Here is a 21,209-nt window from a genome sequence, read left to right as displayed (position 1 = left end):
AAGGATCTAGGAGAAGCCGCGTACATTCTGGGGATCCAAATCTTTCGAGATAGGAAAAACCGGACCCTGTCGCTCTCTCAAGCATCTTATATTGATAAGGTGATGGATCGCTTCTCGATGCAAGACTGCAAGAGGGGTCAAACACCCTTTAGGCATGGAGTTTCACTCTCTAAGGACCAGTCTCCCAAGACTGCACAAGAGATTGAAGACATGAGGAAAATTCCTTACGCCTCTGCCGTAGGAAGCCTCATGTATGCTATGCTTTGCACCCGACCTGATATATGTTTCGCCGTTGGCGTAGTTAGTCGTTTCCAATCCAACCCTGGACCCGAGCACTGGATTGCTGTTAAGCATGTTCTTAAGTATCTTCGAAGAACTAGGAACTTGATGCTTACATACTCAGGTACTGACCTGACTATGACGGGATATACCGACTCCGATTTTCAAGCGGATAAGGATTCCAGGAAATCCACTTCGGGATCTGTGTTCATCCTTAATGGTGGAGCTGTTGTGTGGAGAAGTATTAAGCAATCTTGCATTGCTGACTCCACAATGGAAGCAGAATATGTAGCTGCTTGTGAAGCATCCAAAGAGGCTGTATGGCTTAGAAAGTTCCTTAAGTATTTGGAAATTGTTCCAAACGTCGACGAGCCCATGACCCTTTATTGTGATAATAGTGGGGCTGTCGCTAACTCAAAGGAACCTAGAAGCCATAAGCGCTCTAAGCATATTGAGAGGAAATACCATTTGATTCGAGAGATCGTGCAGCGCGGAGACGTGGAAGTGAAGAAGATCTCAACGGTGGACAACCTCGCAGATCCATTCACCAAGGCCCTAGCGAACAAGGTCTTCGACCAACATCGTGAGGGATTAGGCATGAAGGACTACACACACCTTCTTTGAGTCAAGTGGGAGTTTGTTGTCAATGGTGCCCACAAGAAGAGTTGTAGTCTTTATTTTGAACATTTGATGTAATAAAGTCTCATGAAGACTCTTGCTTGTAATTGCCTATTCATTCATTAATAAAGTTGAAACGTTCATTCAATCTTCCTTGTCTGAAGCTTTATGATAAAACCATAGTCTTTTAGTCCATAAACAAACTTAACAACTTACGAAGAGACAAATGTAGATTTGCATGAACAAACTCTTCGTAGTTTGCTTAAAACGATATATTCGCAATCTTAGGGTCAAAGGACTATTGACCTCAGTATGATTGTTAGAAGAATATATGATGTCTGGTTATGAGGCATTGAGAGTTAGGAACTCTATAGTTCTTCTAGGTATCTTCCGAAGGTACTGAATTGACCAGTGCACTTCTAGAGACAAGATAAGAACAAACCATTTAACCTCTTATGTCTCGAAGTCACTATGTATGAATTGCATCATGCTTACCTTAATCCTGAAATGAGACATGCCATTTCACACCTTAGTATTCTCATTTGAGAAAGTCAAAGTTCGGACTCACTATGTGATTCCGAACAAGGCCTATTGGTGAAGTACTAAGTTGTGAGTCTGTCATGAGTAACTTTGTGAAGTTCTCATAGATATGGAATTCATGTACAAGATTGCTGAAATGCAATGTATGTCACCTCATGCTTTGTTCCTTGGAGTGTGAATAAATGAACTGGCCAGTGTCCAAATTGAGTCTTGACTCTTTTGGATGAAACAATGTGACTTGTTAGCTCCTCGTCAATACATTGTTTCTAACTTATTCACAAGCGACAAATGAGTTGAGGAAATAACAGCTAGAAGGGTAAAATGGTAATTTAGTAAATCCCGACTAGCTGATGACATTCATGAAGGGTAAACATAGATAATATTCAGTGGATCCGCTCATCATAATTAGGTCGAATTCTTGAGTAGAAAATAAATTCATTTGAACCGAGAGATTTTCAGTGTCAGCTCTTTAGTGGAGTCAGTTGGCATTAAGCTAAACTTGGAAAAGGTTTGTGAACTTTTGAGTCCAAGTGTTTAGCTAAAGCTTTGTTCATTTGGGTCCATGAGGTCACTGTCACGAATCACATCGATAGGAATAGTTAAACTGGAAGCTAAGTCAAAACAAGAACGAAAATAGTGAAAAGGGTATTTTTGTCTTTTGAGACAAATGATGAAATGAATGTCAATAAATTTTTAACAAGGTCATTTTATGACATGTTTCACTCGGCCATGACTTGATCATTGGGCCTTGTGAATTAATTTCATTTCATAAGAATTTTATTGAAAATTCTTAATGGGCCTTTCACATGTTGTCATGAACAAATGAAGAAGCTTCTAGAAGCTCCTTCTAGATGTGAAATGGGCGCCCAAATACCCAAGGGAAAGAGAAATTTATTTTGTGCATAAATGTATTTAGATACTTGCCAAAAGAAAAAGAGGAAACAAATTGCATAAGGATGCATATAGAATTTCGGCCAAGTGAGAAAAGGGAAAGCCAAGGAACAAAAAAGGAAACAAATCCTAGCCTCTAGGAGGCAGCCTTGGGCGCCCAACATGGAATGGGAAATGAAGGATTTTTGCTCATGAATATGTGATATTCTATAGAAGAGGAAACTACCTTATTGAAGGTGAGACCTCTCCTATAAATAGGAGCCCCATTTCCTCACAATTCATTCATCCAAGTTTAAGAGATTTGAGAGACTCTCTCTCTAGAACTTGGCCGAAGTCCTCTTCTCTCTCTCTCTAGTTTATTTTCGGTTTTCTCTTGTCTTGGCACCTAGGTCCTCACTCGACCTAGTCTTTAGCTCTGCGACTTCGAGACTCGTTCTCAAGTTGTAGTGTTTAAAAGTGCCCACTCACTAATTCCTTCTTTTCGAGTGATTTAGTGATAGAAACTATCGTGGTTGCTCGAGTTCCCGAGGAAAGAAAGAGAGACGTGCTGCGAGGGGAGACGAGCGTTGCAACTTTCCAAAAGCTTCTACAAGGTTCAAGCTTCAAGAAAGGTTAGTAACTTTAATAGCTCATATTAGTTTTTATTTACATGCATATGCTCTTGTCTAGGTTAGTAAAAACTAGTTTTACTTAAAAAGAAAATTTTTAAAATTCCGCCGCTTAACGAAGCGTTAAACTTTTTCTTAAACCCTAGATCGATTCCAACAACAAGTTCAGGTTACAACGCACTAAGGTTATTCACATCCTAAACTCTACTAATATCGACTCGTGACCTAACATCACCCAAGCTTTACCACTTTTTTTTTTAATCTCTAAAAAAATAAAAATAAATAAACAACAGAAAATCGGATTGAACAACAACCAGAAAGGTGGTCACGTTACTCCTCACGTCCCGGGGTTTACCTTCGGGTGAAGAAGACGAAATCAGGGTGAGTGACCTTGAGCGATCTGAGCCAGGTGTCGGGGCGCTGAGAGAGCGAGTTTGACAACGACCACCTGCCTCGCTCGGCCGCATCAAAATCGGGGCCAGCCTTGGAGCCGGAGCTTTGTGTACGCCTGAAAGAAACCGAAACAACGATCATAGTATTGCTTGATTTCATAAAAGCAAAGGTTTATTATACATCTAGGGACAAAAAAACAAAGATCTCAAGTAATGGAGGTATGCTAGTAAGGCTTACGAGCTGATAATAAAAACGGCGTTCAACTTAGGCAAGTACGTAAGAAAAACACGTCACTGGTACGTCCTAAGGATATGTTGGTATGGATTCCAAAATCACATCCCTAGAACCCTGACTCTGAAATCCAAACCATAGGAGTAGAAATCCGAAAATATTACCTTTTTCCTCACTAAAACCATTGAATCCCTTGGTGAACAGATTTCGGCGACGATCATTTCTCACTCTCTATCTGCGTCCCTCTCTCCCCCACTCTGGCTCTTTCTCTCTTTCGCTCTATTTCAGTGTGACCCAGTCACACTCTCACTCTCGCTATCCCTGCTGATTCTTGCCCGTGTTGAATTCTCACCTACAAAAAGAACCCACATGAGTCCATAAATTATCTCGAATAAAACGCAGACCCAAAACACCACAAAGCCAAACCCTAAATAAACACAGCAAAATCACAAAATCCGATGGACTAAAATCTAAATTACATATTTACAAAGAAGTTGAAGATAAATTTGTGGTTAATATCAGAGATAGATATATATATAGAGAGAGAGAGAGACGAACCCAAATTTGGGATTGGCGGAGAGCAGTGAGAGGCGACTTAGTGTTGTCGATTGGCGGTGGAGGAGAGAGGCCTATGGAGGTCGATTATAAATTTGGCATTCATAGAGAGAGTCGGAAAGTAGAGATAGATGCATAAAGGAAATGAGGTTTACGAATGAAAAAATTGGGGGTAATTTCCACTAGAAACTAATGACGAAGAACACGAACCCAAATTTAGAACCTTAGAAAATTTCCACTAAGAAATTCGAAGGAGAGAAGATACTCACCAAGTATCTGACGATGACAGGTCAGAGAATCAATATCGAGCGGAGGCGAAGCGGTGAGGAGCGCGACGGTGGTCGGAGGCACTGCGAGAGAGAGGACGAGATGAGAGAGAGAGATATGTGTTCGTTTACTTCGTTCTATTAGTTGTGCCCAAATAAAAAGAAAGTTAAAAGTAAAGTGTATTTTCGTACTTAGTCAATTTTAGTTCATTTTTATCTACCGCCCAAACGAAATTATTAGTGGGAAATTTCCCACCCAATCTAAAGTGTGAAATTTTGACAGTTTTTTATTTTTTGAGCATTACCACTTCTTTATATTCGGGCTGTAGTGAAAATGTGCCAAAATTTTGTGGGAAATTTCCCTCCGTTTAAAAATGATGAAATTTTGATCATTTTTAATTTTTTGAGTATTACCACTACTTTTTTATATTAGCTGTAGAGAAAAATAGACCATTGTCTACAGCTTTATATTCGACTGGAGTCCAATATAGACCTAAAAAAAGGTGACCGTAGTCTGTATTCAAATACTCCATTAAAAGGCTAAACTGGAGTTAAAAAATAAATAAAAAAACTGTAGTTGTATCCCATATTTCTAGTAGTGAGTCCTGACTCTTTTGGATGAAACAATGTGACTTGTTAGCTCCTCGTCAATACATTGTTTCTAACTTATTCACAAGCGACAAATGAGTTGAGGAAATAACAGCTAGAAGGGTAAAATGGTAATTTTGTAAATCCCGACTAGCTGATGATATTCATGAAGGGTAAACACAGATAATATTCAGTGGATCCGCTCATCATAATTAGGTTGAATTCTTGAGTAGAAAATAAATTCATTTGAACCGAGAGATTTTCAGTGTCAACTCTTTAGTGGAGTCAGTTGACATTAAGCTAAACTTGGAAAAGGTATGAACTTCTGAGTCCTAGTATTTTAGCTCAAGCTTTGTTCATTTGGATCCATGAGATCACTGTCACGAATCACATCGATTAGGAATAGTTAAACTGGAAGCTAAGTCAAAACAAGAACGAAAATTGTCAAAAGGGTATTTTTGTCTTTTTAGACATAGCATGAAATGAATGTCAATAAATTTTTTGAAAAGGTCATTTGATGACTTGGTAATACTCGGCCATGACTTGATCATTGGGCCTTGTGGATTAATTTCATTTCATAAGAATTTTATTGAAAATTCTTAATGGGCCTTTTTCATGTTGTCATGAACAAATGAAGAAGCTTCTAGAAGCTCCTTCTAGAATTGAAATGAGCGCCTACTACCCAAGATATTGAGAGAATATTTTGTGCATAAATGTATCAAGATACTTGCTAAAAGAAAAAGAAGAAACAAATTTCCTATACAAGACATGAGAAATTTCGGCCAAGTAGAGAAAAAGGGAAGCCAAATAAAAGAGTAAACAAATCCAAGGACTTGCTTGGCAAGTCTTGGCCGCCCAAATGAAGGTGAAGAAAAGGAAATTGGCTCATGAATATGTGATATTCTATAGAAGAGGAAACTACCTTATTGAAGGTGAGACCTCTCCTATAAATAGGAGCCTCATTCTTCTCATTTTTCTCATCCCAAGTTCTAGAGATTTGAGAGCTTCTCTCTCTAGCTTGGCCGATCCTCTCTCTCTATTTCGTTTTATTGTTTTGGCACCTAGGTCCTCATTTGACCTAGAGTTTAGCTCTGCGACTTCAAGACTCGTTCTTAAGTCGTAGTGTTTAAAAGTGCCCACTCACTAATTCCTTTTATTTCGAGTGATTTAGTGATAGAAACTTTCGTGGTTGCTCGAGTTGCCGAGGAAAGGAAGAGAGACGTGCAACGAGGGAGACGAACGTTTTCAACCTTCCGAAGGCTCATCAACGTTCAAGCTTCTAAAGAGGTTAGTAAATTTTCTATGCTTATATTAGTTTTTATTTACATGTGCTTGCTCTTTGTCTAGGTTAGTAAAAACCGTTTTACTTGAAAAATAAATTTTTTAAAATTCCGCCGCTTAACGAAGCGTTAAAATTTTTCTTAAACCCTAGATCAATACCAACAACTAATTCCTTTTCTCACGAGTGATTTAGTGATAGAAACTTTCGTGGTTGCTCGAGTTGCCGAGGAAGGAAGATAGGCGTGCTACGAGGGAGACGAACGTTGCAACCTTTTCCAAAAGCTTCTCAACGTTCAAGCTTCTAAAAGGGTTAGTAAATTTATGTTGTCAATGGTGGCCACAAGAAGAGTTGTAGTGTGTATTTATGTACATTTGATGTCATATAGTCTTACGAAGACTCTTGCTTGTAACTGCTTATTTATTAATAAAAGTTGAAACGTTCATTCAATCTTCCTTATCTGAAGCTTTATGATAAAAGCTTAGTCTTTTAGTCCATAAACAAACTAAACAACTTACGAAGAGACAAATGTAGATTTGCATGAAAAAACTCTTCGTAGTTTGCTTAAAACGATACATTCGCAATCTAAGGGTCAAAGGACTATTGACCTCAGTATGATTGTTAGGAGAATCTATGATGTCTGGTTATGGGGCATTGAGAGTTGGAGACTCTATAGTTCTTCTAAGTATCTTCCGAAGGTAGTGATTGAACAGTGCACTTCTAGAGACAAGATAAGAACAAACCATTTAACCTCTTATGTCTCGAAGTCACTACGTATGAATTGCATCATGCTTACCTTAATCCTGAAATGAGACATGTCATTTCACAACTTACGTATTCTCATTTGAGAAAGTCAGAGTTCGGACTCACTATGTGATTCCGATCAGGGCCTATTGGTGAAGTACTAAGTTGTGAGAATGTCATGAGTAACTTTAGGAAGTTCTCATAGATATGGAATTCATGTACAAGATTGCTGAAATGCAATGTATATCACATCATGATTTGTTCCTTGGAATGTGAATAAATGAACTGGCCAGTGTCCAAATTGAGTCTTGACTCTTTTGGATGAAACAATGTGACTTGTTAGCTCCTCGTCAATACATTGTTTCTGACTTATTCACAAGCGACAAAGTAGTTGAGGAAATAACAGCTAGAAGGGTAAAATGGTAATTTCGTAAATCCCAACTAGCTGATGATATTCATAAAGGGTAAACATAGATAATATTCAGTGGATCCGCTCATCATAATTTGGTTGAATTCTTGAGTAGAAAATAAATTCATTTGAATCGATAGATTTTCAGTGTCAACTCTTTAGTGGAGTCAGTTGACATTAAGCTAAACTTGGAAAAGGTTTGTGAACTTTTGAGTCCAAGTGTTTAGCTCAAGTTTTGTTCATTTGGATCCATGAGGTCACTGTCACAAATCATATCGAGTAGGAATAGTTAAACTAGCAGCTAAGTCAAATCAAGAACGAGACAAGTTTGTGAAAATTGTCTAAAGGGTATTTTTGTCTTTTTAGACATATGACGAAATGAATGTCAATAAATTTTTTGACATTGTCATATGATGAAAAATGAAATTTAAATCACACGGCCAACTTAAAGAATTTGGACCTTGATGATTAATTTCATTTCATAGAATTTTACTTGAAAATTCTTAATGGGTTTTTCTTATGTTGTCATGAACAAATGAAAAAACATCTAGAAGTTCATTCTAGAAGCTCAAATTTCGTCCAACCCAAGGAAAATAAGGCTGAATTTCGTTCATGCCATAGTGGGAAAGAGAATTTATTTTGTGCATTAATGTATGAAGATACTTGCCAAAAGAAAAAGAGGAAACAAATTTCCTCTAGAAGGAAAGTGCATGTTCGGCCAACTAAGAGAGAACAAATAAGGAAACAAATCCAAGGACTTGCATGACATGTCATGAACGTCCAACATGGGTAGAAAAGAGGAAATAAGATTTGCTCATGCCTCCCCTATAAATAGAGACCTCATTCCTCTCATTCTAGTCATCCAACATAAGTTAGAGATTGAGAGACTCTCTCTCTAGACATTGTTGGCCGATCCTCTCTCTCTCTCTCTAGTTATTTTTTGTTTTTGTTTTGGCACCTAGGTCCACATTTGACCTAGTGTTTTAGCTCTTCGACTCTAAGACTTGTTCTTGAGCCGTCGTGTTTAAAAGTGCCCACTCACTAATTCTTTTTTTCTCGAGTGATTCTTGTGATAGAAACCATCGTGGTTGCTCGAGTTGGCGAGGAAAGAAGAGAGACGTGCTGCGAGGGAGACAAACGTTTTCAACCTTCCGAAGGCTCATCAACGTTCAAGCTTTTAAAAGCTTAATAAATTAATTATGCTCATAATAGTTTTTATTTACATGTGCTTGCTCTTTGTCTAGATTAGTAAAAACTGTTTTACTTGTAAAAGAAAATTTTTAAAATTCCGCCGCTTAACGAAGCGTAAAACTTTTTCTTAAACCCTAGATCAATTCCAACAAATGGTATCAGAGCTATGGTCAAAGATATGCATGTAAATGTATTTAAAAATATGAGCTTGAAAATCGTTTTCGAAAATTTACTAATTTTGTGACAAGTTAGAATTGTTTTCTTAGATTTTTTTTTAATTTATTGCTCTTTGCCTTTAAATTAAAAATCATGTTGATTTTCTATGAGTTTGGGATGTTATTAAAACACATTAGAATCAGTTCTAAAAGTTTTTAATTTTTTATATTGAAAAACGTGTTTTAAAGGTTTGAGAAATTTCGAGTAAATTTTGTGACTAGTTTTCTTGTCTTACTAGTATCTTTTATTTACTTGAATCGTTTTATGCATGTTGTTATTTCTTTTATATCATGTTATTACCTTTCTAATAAAACACCAATAAAAGCTTTAACAATATCCTAAAACGTTCTGTTACACTCGATTCTTTTTCGCACCTAAAAAGGACCAAGCTTTAATTATTTCTTTTTCTTCGAGCTGGAGTAAAACCAGCAGTAAAAGTGGCATAACTCTCTCCTCAGAAATCTAAATTTAATGATTCTTGAATCAAATTAAAGCTCTGTCTGTCCTCTGTCCAATGCCACCAGTTTCAGGTCAAAAGGACATCGGAGCCGCCAGGTATAGCGATTTTACTCCGAGGCGCGCGGCTGTTCCGAAAGTCCAGTTTTTTATAATTCGGGATTTTCAGCCCCACTACCATGAGTTATAGAACTCTAATGAGAAAAATTTCTTGAGCAAATTTTTTTTTTCATAAGATTATAAACATGATGTGTAAGATTAAAATGTTTTAATTTTTTAAAGTTTAATTGAAATTGAATTTTTACAAAACTAGTTTGAATTTTGAAAAACCGTTTTCACTTTCAAACTTGAAAATATTTTGTCATCCAAATCAAATAAATTTTCAAAATGTTTTCAAAACGATATCTATATCACATATGTTCAAAATCTATATGCTCTTGAAAATTTAAGTGTGAGGTCTCCTTGTAGAAAAGCCGAAAAATTAAAAGATGTGTAATCTCAAACTTTCAAGTGTTCGAGTGAGTTGAAGTTCACACTTCCCTCATGCACCTTCCCGAAATAGAAAATAGGAAAAGATCGAGTATGTACCTTGTGCCTTTATGCACTAACACTGCTCTGAACATGATGATCTATGATTCTCTTCTAGTTGTCCGCTCTGTCGCTCTCTAACTAGGAAATCAGTTTCCGAACTTACAAGAGTCGATGAACCAACTCCAAAAACTAAGTGGGAGGGTTATACTTCTTGTTTGTAACCCACGATCCCCAACACTAATGAAGAGTGCAATTTTCGCTAGACTAAGAGTCACCCTCGTGGCCCTCTCTTAAATGAGAGTACTCAAGGGCGCTTTGCACTAATCATTGCTCTATGAGCTAAATCCGAAAGTGAGACAATGAGACAAGACCTCCCCTCGGCGGATTGTTTTTCAAAGTCAATCTTTTGGACTAAGTGGTTGGTTACACACTTAGACTCAATCCCTAGTAATCATCCTTCGAGGCCCTGCGAAAGGATGTGAGTGATCAAACCAATTTAAAAGGTGGCTGGTCAAAATTGGTGTATTGACATCTTGACTAAGCATTAATGATGTGTTATTTACTTATAAATGGAGATTTTTTACGGCCTTCCATCGAAGGAGTAAATTATCGTTTAGTTTATAACACCTTTGGATTTTATCAAAGTCTTAAAGAAACTTAAATCCTAAACCAAAGACTAATCATAAACTTGTTTAAACTTTATAAGAAACATGTCTCTCAACCTTCTCTCGATCATCCTTTCCTCGAACAAACTCGAAACAAAGAACTACGTAGATTCGAAACATAACCTCGAAATCATCTTTACCGTTAACAAGCACAAATGGATACTCAGCACCCTGTGTCTTCCTCTGACGAATGATGATTCGACTCAAGAGGACAAAGACGCCTTAGTGGCCTGGCTTCGATCCGATGAGATTGTGAGGTGGTATATCTTAGCATCTATGAACAATATGCTGAAAGAGCAACATCGTGACATCAAGACTGGCGTCGATATGCTCTGCAATCTCCTTGAGATGTTTGAAGGGCAAAGGCGTCAAACAAGGCAACAAGCAGTCCGACAGTTTATGAACTGTCACATGAAGGCTAGGACTCCTGTTGGAGACTTTACGATACTGATCATTAGTTTCCTTAATGAAATGGAAATCCTAGGATCTGAGAATGATGGAAGAGTATCATAGATATGATCTTAGAAACTCACCCCGCGTCTCTTGATACCTCCAAGATGAACTACTCCAAGAACAAGCTAGAGTACACTGTTACCAAGCTTATGAAGGAGCTTCACACTGCTGAAGGTCTCACTAAGAGAAAGAGGAATCAAGGAGAGGCAAATGCTACTGAACAAAAGCCCTCGCCTCTAGAACAGAGAAGAGACCTTACAAGGCCGATAAAAAGAATTGTCCTGCCTATCTCAAAGCAAAGGAACATAGTATTGTACTAGTTACCGAAGCATGCTTAGTAGCTGATAATGTATCAACGTGGATTCTTGACTCCGATGCTACTAACCATATTTGTTGTTCCTTGAATAGTTTCAAGAAAACCAAAAGCTTAGAGGAAGGCGAGTTTTGTTTCAAATGGGGTGATGGGAGCCTGGTGTCTGCGAAGGCTGTGGGATCCGTGACGCTGTCTTTTGAAGACCGCATTTTAAACTTGAATAATGCTTATTTTGTTCCTACCTTTGGGAAGAACTTAATATCCATTGCTCGTCTTCTTGAGCAAGATTATTGTTTAAAGTTCATTAAGAATGGAATCCGTATTTCGTTTCCTGATAATTCTTTTGTCACTGATGCATGTATGAAGAATGCTCTTTTCTACATCTATCCCACTCAACCTTCTCTTTTAGACACCGAAATAGATAATGATCTAATTAGGGAGCCAAAGAGGATCAAACTTTCTGAATCATCCGATCTAACAAAATCAACATACCTATGGCACTTAAGACTTGGTCATATCAGTCTAGATAGGATTAAGAGACTTGTGAGGGAAGGTCCACTCCAATCCTCTGCAATAGGTTCACTACCTACTTGTGAATCCTGCATATAAGGAAAAATGACTAAGCGACCTTTCTCCGATAAGGGTCGAAGAGCCACTGAGTTGCTGGAACTAGTACATTCTGATGTATGTGGTCCGCTCGGCCAACAGGCACGTGGAGGATACGAATGCTTCATTACCTTCACCGATGATTACTCGCGATATTGTTTTGTCTATTTGCTCAAACACAAATCCGAGACCTTTAACGTATTTAAGGTCTTTAGGGTTTTAGTGGAATAGCAAACTGGAAATGTGATCGAAACCCTTCGATCTGATCGATGTGGTGAGTATATGTCTGGAGAGTTCAATGACTTTCTTAAAGAAGAAGGTATCGCTTCTCAGCTTACCGCACCTGGCACACCTCAACAAAACGGAGTGTCAGAGAGAAGAAACCGAACTCTTATCGAGATGGTTAGATCAATGATGAGTTACTCATCACTCCCTCTTTCCTTTTGGGGATATGCCCTCGAAACAGCCGCTTATATTCTGAACCAAATTCCGTCCAAGACGGTTCCTGGTACTCCTTATGAACGATGGACTGGCCGTAAAGTGAATCTTGGCCGCATCAAAATTTAGGGTTGCCCCGCACACGTGCTGAGGCAAAAGACTAGCAAGTTGGCTAGTAGGTCAGAATTGTGTATGTTCGTTGGATATCCAAATAAAACCAAAGGTTTTACTTTCTATAGTCCCGAGGACGATAAGACTTTCGTTAGCACGAATGCTCGTTTCCTTGAGGATGACTTTATGAGCGATGCAAAACCTAGAAGCAAAATTATGCTTGAAGAAAAGTTGGGTGAGGAAGCTTCCACCTCATCTGTAAGAACAGTTCTTACCCCAACTGAAACACAACCTAACTCTTCAGAATCTCCTCAAGTAGTACTTCGACGTAGTGGGAGGGCTACTCAAAAGTCTGACAGGTACATGTCCTATGGAGACTCTCTCGTAGCCGTCTCTGACATGGATGATCTTGTTTCCTATAGCCAAGCGATGGCTTGTTCTGAATCAAACCTTTGGCTTGATGCCATGAAAGTTGAGATGCACTCGATGTATGTCAACAAACTCTGGAAAATTTGTAGACCTTCCTGAAGGGATTAAACCCGTAGCGTGTAAGTGGATATACAAGAAGAAAAAGGGTCCTGATGGGAACGTCGAGACGTTCAAAGCACGACTTGTGGCGAAGGGTTATACCCAACAATAAGGGATTGACTATGAAGAAACCTTCTCGCCAGTCGCGATGCTTAAATCCATCCGCATACTCCTATCCATAGTTGCAGCTCTCGACTATGAGATCTGGCAAATGGATGTCAAGACAGCCTTCCTGAATGGCAATCTTGACGAGCGTATTTACATGGCTCAACCAGACGGTTTCATGGAAGAAGGTCAAGAGACCAAGGTTTGTGAGTTGCTTAAGTCCATTTATGGATTAAAGCAAGCATCTAGGTGATGGAATATTAGATTCAATGAAACTGTGAAGAGCTTCGGCTTTGAACAGTCAATAGATGAGCCTTGTGTTTACAAGTTAATACACGAGGGTAAAATTGTGTTTCTGGTACTATATGTCGATGATATATTACTCATAGGTAACGATGTGGGTAAATTATCTGAGATTAAAGTCTGGCTAGCAAAGCAATTCGACATGAAGGCTCTAGGAGAAGCCGCGTACATTCTGAGGATCCAAATCTTTCGAGATAGGAAAAACCGGACCCTGCCGCTCTCTCAAGCATCTTATATTGATAAGGTAATGGATCGCTTCTCGATGCAAGACTCCAAGAAGGGCCAAACACCCTTTAGGCATGGAGTTTCACTCTCTAAGCACCAGTCTCCCAAGACTGTACAAGAGATTGAAGATATGAGGAAGATTCCTTACGCCTCTGTCTTAGGAAGCCTCATGTATGCAATGCTTTGCACTAGACCTGACATCTGTTTCGCCGTTAGCGTAGTTAGCCGTTTCCAATCCAACCCTGGACCCGAGCACTGGATTGCTGTTAAGCATGTTCTTAAGTATTTTCGAAGAACTAGGAACTTGATGCTTACATACTCAGGTACTAACCTGACTATGACGGGATATACCGACTCCGATTTTCAAGCGGATAAGGATTCCAGGAAATCCACTTCGGGATCTGTGTTCATCCTTAATGGTGGAGCTGTTGTGTGGAGGAGTATTAAGCAATCTTGCATTGCTGACTCCACAATGGAAGCAGAATATGTGGCTGCTTGTGAAGCATCCAAAGAAGCTGTATGGCTTAGAAAATTCCTTAAGTATTTGGAAGTTGTTCCAAATGTCGACGAGCCCATGACCCTTTATTGTGATAATATTGGGGCTGTCGCTAACTTAAAGGAACCTCGATGCCATAAACGCTCTAAGCATATTGAGAGGAAATACCATTTGATTCGAGAGATCGTGCAGCGCGGAGACGTGGAGGTGAAGTAGATCTCTGGCAGATTCATTCACCAAGGCCCTAGCGAACAAGGTCTTCGACCAACATCGAGAGGGATTAGGCATGAACGACTACATACATCTTCTTTGAGTCAAGTGGGAGTTTGTTGTCAATGGTGCCCACAAGAAGAGTTATAGTGTGTATTTATGTACATTTGATGTCATATAGTCTTACGAAGACTCTTGCTTGTAACTGCTTATTTATTAATAAAAGTTGAAACGTTCATTCAATCTTCCTTGTCTGAAGCTTTATGATAAAACCTTAGTCTTTTAGTCCATAAACAACTTACGAAGAGACAAATGTAGATTTGCATGAACAAACTCTTCGTATTTTGCTTAAAACGATATATTCGCACACTACTACAAAAACATTGATTAACAGCGTTTTTTAAACGCTGTGAAATATGATTGAAGGCGTTTTTTGCACGCAGTTGTATCGCATAAGGTTAAAAGTATTCCACAACGCCTAAAAAAAACGCCGTCTAAAGTGGTGCCACGTAGGAGCCACGTAAGAATTTAGGCGAAAAAGTCTTCACGGCATTTGTATATAAACGCTGTCTAATGTTTTTCACAACGTTTGTATATAAGCGCTGTCTATTCTTTTCTAACGTGGCATCCACGTGTCTTCATGGCGGGTGAGAAGTTTTCACAGCGTTTATATACAAACGCTGTCTATTCTTTTTAAAAGTGTCATCCACGTGTCATTTTAGCAGGTGATAGATTTTAAAGGCGTTTATTTACAAGCTGTGTAATGTAATATATATATATATATATATATATATATATATATATATATATATATATATATTTGAATATTACAATAAATTCATGCACACAGTTTAAATATATATTCCAAAATCCGAACCTAAACATACCAATACGAATTTTTAATAATCCATTCAGAGCGGGTTACAGAAAAAATTATATTTTCAATGGCATGTTGATAAAAATTATACTTTCTACATGCACACAGACTTGCACTTCATTGGCATGTGGATATTTTCAATCAAATCTATATTTAAAAAATCCATCAAGAGCACTAGGCCAGTCCGCACAAGAAAAAGCAAATCTGAATAGAATTTGAAGTGATGGCCTTTTTATGCGTCTCACCGAGGGAAAATATATGCTAGAAAGTCAGCTTGTACATAACTGGCTCTCTTTGTGCCAACGAATCTAGCGTTAGGATCTACGAAATATAGGTTATAAGAATTAGTAGAGTGTTATTGGGTTAAAATAGAATAGGTAAAGTTGTTGGTCTACGAATAGAACTATCCTGTTAGAAGAAAGGTATGCTAATTGTAAGAGAATGGTGGGGAGAGAATGAAGTCCCCTTTTGGGAGAGAGCGGACCTTTCAAAAGTACAAAATCTATTTTTGTATTTAGTTATCTTATTTTCTACTCGTATAAGATAAGCTATGTTTGTAACATCTAGGTGAAATTCACCTACGAAATCCTATTACAAAAAATATAACAGAAAATAAAAATATCCAGCTGCTTTATAAATATATTACAATTTAAATCAAGCTATTTAAGGCTGACCTTAACATTGCTCACAATCGACTGGGCATCAATAACTGGTGGCTGCAGAGAGTACTCTGCCAGAAGGGGTAACAATGATGAAACAAATGTCGATCTTTCTTGTTGAGCATCCTAGCAAAGCAAATAAAAGCATTTGTGAATTAGCAAAGCTTTTGTAACTTCTCTTTCAGTATCACTAACAAAGCCATTAATTAAAAAAAAAAGGACTAAAAGCACATTAATTAAAAAAAAAAAAAAAGGACTACCTGTAATGCATATGTCAGACGTATATTTTCTTCAATAATATCTTGTCTGTACGATAGAGCTTTTGATGCGGCATCAACGAGGTCCTGTTGCTGCTGGTCAAAGGCCTGATGGCATAATGATAAAACCCATTAAATGGATATCCCAAAGTATAAGATAAGCCAAATACAGAGGAATTGAATCTTCTATTATTAATGAGGAGCCTGAATTTTAGAATAGTTATATTGCTAGTTGAAAAACCTACGGAAAACAAAGAGGACAACAGTAATATAAATGTGAAGGAAAAAAAAAGAAGCTGTCTTCCTTACCAAACGAATATAAGCAATTCGCTTTTCCAGAACATGTTTTCATTGCGTATTTGTGCTTCCTGTCATAAGCTAGACATTAGAGAATCTGAGTAACATGTGACCAAAATGCCATAGGAGTAGAAAGAAAAATAAGATAAAAGTGTGATACAAAGAATACATTTTTTTTTGTATATAAGACACTCAAATAAAATAAAAGGAAAGCTTTGGGGAAGCCAAAGAAAAATACAAACTAGAGGGCTGTGCCCATTCTCGAATGAAGTCTGCCCGAGAAATATGAAAAAGGAAAGAAACTAATGCTGAAAGCCATAGAGAAATCGAACGATTTATCGAAACCCAAAGGTCCTTGCTTAAGAGGGGTTTGTCTTCAAACATGCATTTATTTCGATGGTAATAAAAAAAAAAAAAATTTAAAAAGACATATTTGCCGCGTGTTAAAATTTACCTTTATTGAGTAATCGGCCAGGTGTTTACGCAATAGCATAATTTCTTCTTCATGTTCCTGTACCTTATGACCAAGAAGACATGACAAATACATGCAAACTGATTTTAGAAGTAACAACAACAGAGCAAAAGAAATGATTGCGATAAGGACCTCTACTTGCATTTTCATTCGCAAAATTACAAAAAAAAATATAGGACAAGCACATTTGCACAAGTCATTAATGGTGCCAATTGGGAAGTCAAACATTGAAATTAGCAACAAACACAGGGTTTCTCAAGAACTCTAACAGTCAAACGAATTACATTACAATCACAGAGAAATTAGTATATATGCAATATTTGGATTAGTACTTGTACTAAAAGATCAAAATTTTGAAATGCAAAAAACAAAACAAAAAAAAACACCATACATCATAGCATCATCATATAGAGCTTCCCTGATCACTGGTAAAAGAGCCCTAACTTCATCACCATCACCAAAGTGTCCCAAATCGTCACTGTATCGCATAAAAAGAAAATATGCATCACAAAACCAAACCCATTAACCAAAGCAACTAAATCTCTCATCACAAATCCACCATCAATAATGACACATACCGAGAAGTTCCCTCCAGTAAAGCCTCGAACCCGTCTACCGGCGGAGCGCGATCCGATGACGATCCCGCCGCCGCACCGCCAATTTCACCGCCGACGTAAAACAGCTGAATCGCCTCGTCGAGCTTCCAACTCGTGGCTTGAACAAGAAATCATTAATCTTTTGATCTCATACCAAACCGGAGCGATGCGAAGAGATAGTAATCGAAGACGACATAGAAAAAACCTGCAAGAATTGGCGAGCGGTGTCGGCGGTCTGACCGACGGCGATTTCCAAGAAGAAAGAGACCAATGTCTACTGATCGGCGGTAGAGAGAATACTCTCCATTGCTGATCTGGATTCGTGGTCTGGTTCGAGTTCTAGACGAACAACATTCATTTGGCTCTCTCACTCCTCGAGCTCAATTTGTAGGGTTAGATGAAGAGCCATTGGAGTTAGATTTATGGATTATGATTAGTTTTTCTTCTTTTCTTTTCCTTGGAGGAGTTCACATCCAATCCCTCGCTGTTGATTTTACAAGGTCAAGAATCCCTAATGCTTTTCTTCATCTTTTTATGTGGCATTCACATTTCGAAACCATCCAATTCCAATCGACACATACAATTTCTAGTAACATTTCAATATACATCTTAACATTTCATCTTCTCGCGAAGATCAATCGCTCTTTTCACTCACTATACTCTCGCCAAAAACTCTCAACCTATCAACACTAAAAAAAACACAGAGAAATAAAAACACAGAGAAATCGATAGCGAAATGGAAAGAAGAGGACTCACAAGTTTCTCGATCAGAAGATTCCTGTTCTGCAGCTCGAGCCTCAGAGGGTTATTCTCTTCGACCTGTTGCTTGATCGTCGCCTCCGCGGCCTCGACGGCCTTCATGACCTGAAACAGACTGTCTTTCGGATTCTCCGACGCCGACTCGATCAGCGCCGCCGCGGCCACCGAAGAAGACGACGGCTCGCTCCCTAACCGTAGCCTCATCCCGGAGAATTTCTCCTCAAGCCTCCCATCGAAACCGTGGATATGGAATTGAGATTAGGAAGCTGAGCAAAGAGGGTGGCTACGGAGGCAAACAACAAGTACCACTCAATGTTTGTCAATGGCTTGACATTACTCGACAAAGAGTGAGCAAAGAGGGTGCGTCCGTGGAGAACGTGGTCCAGTATTTGGTGAAATGGAGAAGAAGGGTATGTACTCAGATTTAGGGTTTTTTTTTTCTATACTCAGAGAAATGGAATGAAAGAATAAACTGCCGCATACACAAAAATAACTACATAAAACAAATACAATTAGATTAAATTTTGAAACTTACACGTCTCAAGTTATAATTGTAAATTAACCTTTCACAGCGTTTGTATATAAACGCTGTCAAAACTTTTTTTTTCAAACTACTGTCTTCTCCACATGGCTTCTTGTAATTCGAGGGAATCAAATGAAAGCGCTTATATATAAGCGTTGTCTTATGTTTTCCACCGCGTTTCTCTTCACATGCCACGTGTCTTCTTACGATTCGACAATAAAAAATGATGTTTTGACGGCGTTTTTTTGCCAAACGCCGTGAAAACATGTGCTGTGAAAAGCATGATTTCTAGTAGTGGCAATCTAAGGGTCAAAGGACTATTGACCTCAGTATGATTGTTAGGAGAATCTATGATGTCTGGTTATGGGGCATTGAGAGTTGGAGACTCTATAGTTCTTCTAAGTATCTTTCGAAGGTACTGAATTGACCAGTGCACTTCTAGAGACAAGATAAGAACAAACCATTTAACCTCTTATGTCTCGAAGTCACTACGTATGAATTGCATCATGCTTACCTTAATCCTGAAATGAGACATGCCATTTCACAACTTACGTATTCTCATTTGAGAAAGTCAGAGTTCGGACTCACTATGTGATTCCGATCAGGGCCTATTGGTGAAATACTAAGTTGTGAGAATGTCATGAGTAACTTTGTGAAGTTCTCATAGATATGGAATTCATGTACAAGATTGCTGAAATGCAATGTATATCACATCATGCTTTGTTCCTTGAAATGTGAATAAATGAACTGGCCAGTGTCCAAATTGAGTCTTGCCTCTTTTGGATGAAACAATGTGACTTGTTAGCTCCTCGTCAATACATTGTTTCTGACTTATTCACAAGCGACAAAGGAGTTGATGAAATAACAGCTAGAAGGGTAAAATGGTAATTTCGTAAATCCCGACTACCTGATAATATTCATGAAGGGTAAACATAGATAATATTCAGTGGATCCGCTCATCATAATTTGGTTGAATTCTTGAGTAGAAAATAAATTCATTTGAATCGAGAGATTTTCAGTGTCAACTCTTTAGTGGAGTCAGTTGACATTAAGCTAAACTTGGAAAAGGTTTGTGAACTTTTGAGTCCAAGTGTTTAGCTCAAGCTTTGTTCATTTGGATCCATGAGGTCACTGTCACAAATCATATCGAGTAGGAATAGTTAAACTAGCAACTAAGTCAAAACAAGAACGAGACAAGTTTTGTGAAAATTGTCTAAAGGGTATTTTTGTCTTTTTAGTCATATGACGAAATGAATGTCAATAAATTTTTTGACATTGTCATATGATGAAAAATGAAATTTAAATCACACGGCCAACTTAAAGAATTTGGGCCTTGATGATTAATTTCATTTCATAGAATTTTACTTGAAAATTCTTAATGGGTTTTTCTTATGTTGTCATGAACAAATGAAGAAACATATAGAAGCTCATTCTAGAAGCTCAAATTTCGTCCAACCCAAGGAAAATAAGGCTGAATTTCGTTCATGCCATAGTGGGAAAGAGAGTTTATTTTGTGCATTAATGTATGAAGATACTTGCCAAAAGAAAAAGAGGAAACAAATTTCCTCTAGAAGGAAAGTGCATTTTCGGCCAACTAAGAGAGAACAAATGAGGAAACAAATCCAAGGACTTGCATGACATGTCATGAACGTCCAACATGGGTAGAAAAAAGGAAATAAGATTTGCTCATGCCTCCCCTATAAATAGAGACCTCATTCCTCTCATTCTAGTCATCCAACATAAGTTCGAGATTGAGAGACTCTCTCTCTAGACATTGTTGGCCGATCCTCTCTCTCTCTCTCTCTAGTTATTTTTGGTTTTTGTTTTGGCACCTAGGTCCACATTTGACCTAGTGTTTTAGCTCTTCGACTCTAAGACTTGTTCTTGAGCCGTCGTGTTTAAAAGTGCCCACTCACTAATTCCTTTTTTCTCGAGTGATTCTTGTGATATAAACCATCGTGGTTGCTCGAGTTGGCAAGGAAAGAAGAGAGACGTGCTGCGAGGGAGACAAACGTTTTCCACCTTCTGAAGGCTCATCAACGTTCAAGCTTCTAAAAGGTTAGTAAATTAATTATACTCATAATAGTTTTTATTTACATGTGCTTACTCTTTGTCTAGGTTAGTAAAAACTGTTTTACTTGTAAAAGAAAATTTTTAAAATTTCGCCGCTTAACGAAGCGTTAAACTTTTTCTTAAACCCTATATCAATTCCAACAATTTATTATGCTCATATTAGTTTTATTTACATGTGTTTGTTCTTGTCTAGGTTAGTAAAACTGTTTTACTTGAAAAAGAAAATTTTTAAAATTCCGCCGCTTAACGAAGCGTTAAACTTTTTCTTAAACCCTAGATCGATTCCAACAGCGCAACCAAGTCGTTCCTCGGGGCGCACCTAAGATGCCTATATGGCGCCCGTAAGACACTTACATGGCGCAACCAAGTTGTTACCGGTCGTTTTCGGAACACCGGAAATTAAAAAATAATTCAATGCCGGCCGGGCTTTGCCGGCCGGAAACCCAAC

At 38.2% G+C, this 21,209-nt stretch overlaps 1 protein-coding gene across 1 annotated transcript; it reads right to left on the bottom strand.

The window, feature by feature from the left end:
- Positions 1-15,619: 15,619 nt before the first annotated feature.
- On the bottom strand, positions 15,620-18,369 carry LOC149383409 (uncharacterized). Its single transcript, XM_089627783.1, has 9 exons — positions 18,163-18,369; positions 18,062-18,086; positions 17,612-17,785; positions 17,389-17,524; positions 17,202-17,288; positions 16,793-16,855; positions 16,351-16,409; positions 16,045-16,149; positions 15,620-15,910 (listed from the first exon to the last, which is right to left on the bottom strand). Exons 1-6 carry the CDS (start codon positions 18,367-18,369, stop codon positions 16,795-16,797), a joined length of 690 nt encoding a protein of 229 aa, XP_089483909.1. The 3' UTR covers positions 15,620-15,910; positions 16,045-16,149; positions 16,351-16,409; positions 16,793-16,794.
- Positions 18,370-21,209: the final 2,840 nt, after the last annotated feature.

This window comes from Urtica dioica, chromosome 10 (genome assembly GCF_054948205.1).
Source record: "Urtica dioica subsp. dioica isolate 48M chromosome 10, U.dioica_male_clone48M_v1_H2, whole genome shotgun sequence".
Classification (NCBI taxonomy): Eukaryota; Viridiplantae; Streptophyta; class Magnoliopsida; order Rosales; family Urticaceae; genus Urtica; species Urtica dioica.
Note: the sequence above shows the minus strand (reverse complement) of the source record. Positions and strands in the feature narration are given on the sequence as shown.